Source organism: Selaginella moellendorffii, unplaced genomic scaffold (assembly GCF_000143415.4).
Source record: "Selaginella moellendorffii unplaced genomic scaffold, v1.0 SELMOscaffold_17, whole genome shotgun sequence".
NCBI lineage: Eukaryota > Viridiplantae > Streptophyta > Lycopodiopsida > Selaginellales > Selaginellaceae > Selaginella > Selaginella moellendorffii.
The window spans coordinates 666,977-674,877 of NW_003314278.1; the positions used below are offsets into that span (position 1 = coordinate 666,977).

General features: G+C 41.2%; 1 protein-coding gene across 1 annotated transcript; it reads left to right on the top strand.

Moving 5' to 3' along the window:
• Window positions 1-47: 47 nt before the first annotated feature.
• Window positions 48-3,364, top strand: LOC9640187 (thioredoxin 1). Its single transcript, XM_002971409.2, has 3 exons — window positions 48-187; window positions 2,719-2,765; window positions 2,889-3,364. Exons 1-3 carry the CDS (start codon window positions 48-50, stop codon window positions 3,200-3,202), a joined length of 501 nt encoding a protein of 166 aa, XP_002971455.2. The 3' UTR covers window positions 3,203-3,364.
• Window positions 3,365-7,901: the final 4,537 nt, after the last annotated feature.

Genomic DNA, 7,901 nt, shown 5'->3' on the forward strand with positions numbered 1-7,901 from the left:
TTCACTGCATGCAAATGGTAGCTACAAGCGTCAGTTAAAGAGCAGGCATGAGCTTCCACCTAAAATTCCACATCCGTGGCAGCCATCTCACCGTTGACGCGGCGCTACGTGTGAGGACACAGCGGCCAGATCGTGGGCTGATCACTGACGAGACAAATTTCGCCAAAGAGAAGAAAACAAGAACAAGGTCGTAGACCGGGGAGGGAAGAAATCGCGTCGCTGCCCCAAATTAGGGCTTTTGAGGTCTTGTGCCGGAATATTTCAATGATAATTATGTGATACTAATGATGGTGATGCTTGTCGCCTTTACCCTACTTTCGAATTTACTGGGAGTGGAATCTCCCAGTAAATGGGGATTGTATTTGGGCTTGATGAGGTCTCATTGCAACTGTTTCCTGTGTTCTAGAAAATTTCTATGAAATAGATTTGGAATATTTTATTTGTTTGTGATTTACGCATGTACAACCTGTTTTAGATCTTGTCGCATAAGATCTTGACTCCTATGGTGGAGAAGCTATATTAGCCTTACAGATAGGGAAATTTTAAAAGATATACACAAGTTAGGATGAAGAAATGAATATGACTTTCTTCAATAATAATGGCAAGAAAAACATATGGTGATGGGACATGATACGACTCAATGTTGTATGAGTCATAATCATAACACTGGTCTTATGTAATATAAAGTTTCTAACTTACCAACTTTCTCTATACCAGCTTTCAGTGTACCAACTTTCTCTACTATTTATATAGTTCACAAGTGGACTGTAAACAAATATATATTTGGTATACAATCAGATTTGCAAAAGATTCAGTATTATTCTTATGAATCCTTGGAACTTATGAGGATATATGTGAAATAATAACATTACTCATATTTTGCACTTTCCTTTTCTGATTTTCTTTAAGCAAGTGTCCAAATGATAACATTTTTTGTTAGAGGTTGGAGCTAGCCACTTGGAGTATTTACTATCTACTAGTAACAAATAACATTATCATTTTGAGACTTGACATTTATTATCATGGAATTTTATGAGAAAAAAGGCTAGAGCATCTACATCCAACTACTAATAATCTTGGAATAAAGTTGCAACTACTAGGTTGAAGTATCTATATGCAACTACTCCAATAGTTTTTCCTCATATAATTCGCAGTCTGAGATGGCATCTTTGACAAATAATAAGAAAAATAAAATAGCTTTCCAAAGAAATGAATCTTCAAAACTCTTACCTCTTCATAAAAATATGTAAAATTTATTCACATACTTTGATGTTTATCAAAGAAAAAAATGTGTCTAGTAGGAGGTTGTGTACCTATATGAGTCCATCTCATGGTGAGCATTTTTCAAGTTTTGTAAATATAAAAGTTAATTATCATTGTTCTGAATCAGTCACTAAACAAACAATGAGACTAGACCACAATTGTTTAAAGTATGAATTCTTCCTTTTGAAAGGAAACAAAACTCATAAGTTTGCTTTTAATAAACATTTGACAGTATGCCACAAGTTTGAAATACAAACTTTTTAACTTTGAGCCAATTCAAACCAATAAGTGAGGTATCCTTAAATGCATAGTCATGTTAGAATTGTGTTTTTCCCAAATACGTAATTACATCAGAATTATAAGTATCATCAAGAATATAAAATTTTGTAAAATTATTGTCATTAGGGTTATCTTACCAAGAAATAATATAAATGCATGCAAACATCTATCATTCATGCAATACCTATTAGTTCAAATTTATCTACTTTTATTTCTCTTATAAATACATTATTTTTCTAAGTAACATGTTTTCTAAAGCACTCACATTATAGTAAATATTTTGAATATTAGAAGCAAATTGCAACAAGCAGTCTTTGATTAGCCTACAAAATCTAAATTATATTAACTCAGTGTAGCTTGCCAAACAATTTGCTACTATACTAGGAATAAAAATTTCTACAACAACTAAGCAATTACTATGAACCTCATCAACTATCCCTATATATATCTTATTTTTGTATGAAGCATATATAGCAACACTTAACAATAACTCATGTAGGACTCTTTATAAATATTATTTTGAAATATTAGTAATGATTTTTTTATAAAGTTCTCTTTCAAATATAATATTTACTATAAATATGTTTAATGAATTATTTTTATTCTATTCAGTATGTAACTTTGTTGTAAGTAACTAAAGAAAATGACTCATTAGACAATGCATAAAAGTTCAAATATTAAGGGAAAGGGCTTATGAATAAAGTGCACCTCATTTTCCAATTTATTAAAAGGCTTAGGATACTTAGGGTTAAGAGTTTTTTTGTCCATAAGATATATTTTACATCTTTCATCAATCTTAATTTTACAAATGACACACACACACACACACACACACACACACATATATATATATATATATATATATATATATATATATATATATATATATATATATATATATATATATTATAATAGGTTCTCTTTCTAATGTATATTTCAAACTGGCTTTGTCTATACATAATAAGTTTAAAATGATTTTATATATATATATATATATACCATTATTATTATTTCTTTATTGATTCTTAAGTTACTATTTATAAGGCTTCTTGTGCTAAATATAATTTATAACTTTATAAGTGCGTGGAATATTGAAATGGAATACAGAATCATGCATATTCAATTAACCCTAAAACCTTAGCTTATAAGTAGTCCTAATTAAAACAAATTTAATAGATTCTCAGCCGCTTGCATCGTTTCCGAGACCAAGGAAGCCTCTCCAGGTGGATTTCTCTAGATTCAATTGGATTCCAATGCCTGATCTGTAGCACTTTCATTTTGAGAACTTTTAGTTTGTCTCTTCTATGATGTTTCCCAATGCTGATCTTCGATTTTGTGATCTCCAGCCGGAGCTGTGGATGACACGACCTTTAAATCTCTAGTGCTCGAGTCTGAGATTCCCGTTTTGGTGGACTTCTGGGCTCCCTGGTGCGGGCCGTGCCGGATGCTGGACCCGGTGATCGACAGCATTGCCGAGAAATACAAGGGCAGGATCAAGTGTTACAAAGTTAATACCGATGACAGCTCCAAGACCGCAACAGAGCTGGGAATTCGCAGCATCCCGACGTGCATGATCTTCAAGCAAGGTGAGAGATTGGACACCGTCATAGGCTGCGTTCCAGAGACCACTTTGATTACCACCATCGAGAAGTACATATGAAGCAAACAGGGGGGTATAGCCTTTGACGTTTGCAGCTTGTTGCTCATCCGACCAGCCAAGAAGCCGAGAGAAAATAATTACTTTGGTCAATTGAGCATCTTCTGTATTATACTTTGTCTACCTTCATTGCCAAGACAAATTTTATATTTAATCTTGTTGATATACTTAAAGTCATATAAAAGGGTCAATGATGTTGTAGCTCTTTTAAACACTGTTAAAATATACATTGTGAGTGCATGGAATATAAAAATGAAATATAAAAATGGAATATAAAAATGTACATCTTAATTAACCCAAAAACCTTTATTTATATAAAAGAACCAATTAAAATTAATCTGAAATTGTGAGTGCCTGGAATATGGAAAGGGAATACAGAAATATGCATATCAATTAGCCCAAAAACCCTAGCTTATATATAGGAGCGAGTGGTCCGGATTGAAACCAATCCGACGGCTACCAAGAAACCACTACGCTAATATTAGTATACGGCATCGTAGCCGTACACTTGGCCCTCACATCATCCCCTCCTCTCGGAATAATGGAAGGCCGTCAGGGTTCTCTTGTAGATGGGCCGGGATCTGGAGGAATGTTAGGAGGAGGCATCGGCGGATCTGTAGACGCTATTAACTACTCCTGATCCCTTTGTATGAAGCGTTTTAACCGCTGCACATGCACAATCTTTGGAGGATCGGCCTGCTGAACGTCATGCCGAACCTCATAAACTTGCAGTCCAACTTGCTGCAACACCTGATACGGTCCTTTCCACTGCGCAAGGAGCCCCTTAGATAAACCACGTACCGTAAGATGGGGAAAACGGACTAACACCAAATCATCCACTTTGTACTCCGCAGGTGGACGATGATGGGAGTTGTAGCGCCGTTGTTGTCCCACTTGTACGCGGCCTAAGTGTTCGGCAGACTCTGCTCGGACAAGTGGAAGAATGCTTGTCAAATACTGATCCCATGACCTAGCATCAGGAGCTCGTGGCAATCGCGAAGGTAACCCTAGCTTTGTTGGTAATATTGGATCATGACCATATAGAAGTTTATATGGTGAAGCACCAATAGAACTCTGCACCCCTGTGACATAAGCATACCGAAGAGACGGCAAATAACCATCCTAATCCGAATGCTGAAAGTTCACATACTTCGCAATCATCCCTTTGAATGTCCGAACGAGCCGTTCCACCAGACCGTCTGATTGTGGATGATAAGCACTCGTAAAAGTGTGGCGTATCCCCAACCGAGATGTCAAAACATGAAATACCTCAGCCATAAATGCAGGACCATTATCCGAAAGAATCCGCTCTGGACAAGAATGCTGGAACACCACTCGATTGAGGAGGAAGTATCCAACAGCAGTTGCAGAGGCGCTAGCAAGAGCACCAACTTCCACCCAACGAGTCAAGTAGTCAGAAGTAATAATAACATACTCATTGCCAGCAGTCGATCGTGGAAAAGGTCCCATAAGATCAAACGCCACCAACTCAAACGGACGGGAAACTGCAATTGACTCCAACCGTCCTTCCGCAGCACAAGGGGGAGTATTACGAGCTTGGCACCAAACGCAGCTACGCACATACCGGATAATATCACGTCGCATCTCCGGCCAATAGAAAGACCTGCGCAGCTTCTCGGTGACACGACGGTGTCCCATATGCCCACCTAGAATAGGAGAATCATGGTAGGCATGGAGAAACCGCGGAATAAACACCGAAGGCACCACCAGCCGTAAATGATCATCAGGATCCGTCCCCATAAAATAAAGAAGGCCATCTTCAAGGCGATATTGAGAATGTAAATGCCAGAAAGGCAAGTCATCAGCAAGTGATGCAGGATTCTCAAACCCATCTCGAAGCCTTTGAATCCATGGCTCAATCTTTTGAGCCTCGTGAACCTCATCAAGAGAAGGTAGATCTTGCTCTACACCCTGTGGACACTGAACGTCAAGGACAGCAACTGCCGACAGCATAGAATCCTCATCTAGAAAATCCACAGATGCTGGAACAACAGGTTCGTCAGAAACATGAGAAGTGAGTGGAGAAGGAAGAGGAGCTCGAGAAAGGGCATCAGCATCAGCCATAGAATTCCTTGGGCGATGAACAACATCAAAATCATATATCTGAAGCTTCAAAGCCCATCGAGCCGTATGACCAACCAGGTTCTTCCACTTCAATAATGAAGTAACAGCAGCATGGTCACCTTCAAGTAACGTCCGAGAACCATGTAGATATGCATGAAGTTTCTCGAAACCTCAGACTGCTGCTAAACACTCCTTCTCCGTCGTGGAGTAGTTCATCTCCGCTGGTTGTAATGTACGGCTTATGTATGCAATAGGATGGCACTGACCAGGCACACTCGAGCTCTCTTGTATTAACACACCTCTAAGACCAATGTCAGAAGCATCCACGCGCAAAATAAAAGGTCGAGTGTAGTCAGGATATGCCAAAACCGGAGGAGTCGTCAATAGCTCTTTGAGATTCACGAACGCCCGCTCACAATCACTTGCAAACCCTCACGAGAAATACGGTACCCAAGATAAGTTGTGTCCTTGGACCCAAACACGCACTTCGACCGCTTCAGCTTTAAACCAACGTCGCGTAGCCGATCCAACACTTTACAAACATCACGAACGTGCTCCTCCCACGTCCCCTCTGAGTGGATCAAGACATCATCAATGAAGTCAGCCGTCACCTTCGGCATATCGCAAAGAACCTCGTCCATCATCCGCTGAAAAGTTGCTGGAGCATTGTTCAAACCAAACGGCATCACCAAAAACTCGTACAAACCAAATGGTGTACGAAAAGCAGTCTTAGGAATATCTTCTTCGGCCATCGGTACTTGCCAATACCCAGAAGCAAGATCTAGCTTGGTGAACCAACGACTTCGCCCCAGACGATCCAAGAGATCAGCAGTGTGAGGAAGAGGGTACACGTCCGGGATCGTCACTTCATTTAACGGACGATAGTTGATGCAGAAACGAATACTCCCATCAGGCTTCGTCACAAGATGAGGTTCACATGCCCAAGGACTCCGCGACTTCCGAATAACACCCTTCTCCAACATCTCCTTGACGTTTGCACGTAAAATCTTGATCTCCTTGGGTGACCGACGACGAACAAGAACTTTGATTGGACGAGCATCCCCGGTTGGAATGGGATGACGTCTGGCAATCTTGGCCCCAGACAATAGGTCAAATTCAAAGAGATCAGAATACTCCTTCATGAGCTGGTCAACAACTGCAACACAAAGATCATCGGAGAGATCGGAAAAGGGAAGAGCAGAACAAGATGGAAACACAAGAGGAAATAGTGGGGGAACAAAAGTAATGGAAGCAGAGGTAGAAGTAGAGGGACGAAGAGGTACGGAAGTGAGAGGAATGGATAAAACATAAGGAAGTATGAGATAAGGGGGAGAAGCCTCAAAGTCACATTTGGCATGATTGTGCTGCAACCAATCTATACCAAGAATGAGGTCAAAAGCTTGACTCGGCACCATCCGCTGCACGACACAAGTGTTGACGACAACGTGTGGCAACAGGTCGAGCAATAGAAGATAAACTCGAACCTGTATCAACCAACACGGAGAGAAGAATAGGAGACCTCTTGTTATAAAAACGAGCTTGGAAAGTAAACACTGGATGAACCAGTGCCGAGTGAACCCCTTGATGATACTCCCGAAAGAAAGATGGAGGGGTCACTAACTTATTCGCGCAAGGTCCCTCCATTACTCGCTCGACTCTTCGTTTCCCGAATGCACCTCGGTATCCAAACCTTCCACCGCAGCAGCACCAATGGGATGTTGCTGACGCCAAGGTCTCCACCCAGGAAATGGAGGTCACCAATCCGGAAAGCGCCGACAACGCCGATAAGTATGACCAACTTCATCACACGCCCAGCAACAAATGTCACGGCCACAACCACGTCCTCGCCCTTGTCCTTGGACTCGAGTAGCAGCAGCATCAACCTCCATGGGAACAGGACCATCACTCATAGGAAGTGGAGCTGAAGGACGTGTAGCAAGAAGTGGAAGAGGCAACGTCTCATAACGTTGTGCCAAGTGAAAAGCATCGTCAAGAGTGGCAAGAGCAAGTGCATGCACAAGTCCGACAAGATCTTGACGAAGTGCTGGCCACAACATTCCTAGCTTGATCCGCTCCGACATATTTGGCTCCACACGAAGCAAAAGACTTTGGAAACGAACGCCAAATTGCATCACCGACTCAAATGGCCCTTGGCGAAGACGATGCAATTGTTGGAAGGCATCATCACAATCGTCGGCATGTCCGAAGGTGCGTTTGAAGACGTCTGGAAGAACACTCCAATCGCCACGAGTGGCTGCGCTCAATCCATTATACCACTACAATGCCGTCCCTTGGAGACATGTGGGGAACTCACGCAAACGTCAAGCATCATCCCAAGAATTATATGTGGCAATCACCGTGAAGTGATCGAACCAATGGTACACATCATCCCCAGGATTCCCACGAAAGAACTCCGGCCGAACGCGAGGATTGGCACCAAGAGCAAGAGGAGTTGTACCATGTGCCGTGAACGCCACCATCAACTGAGTTTAGTTGTTCAGTTGCAAGCGCATAGCATCAAGCAATTGAACCAACTGCTGCTCTAGAGTCAAAGGAGGAGATTGCGGATCGGCCATGAAGATGAATGAAAAAGAAAGAGCAAAAGAAGAGAAATGAC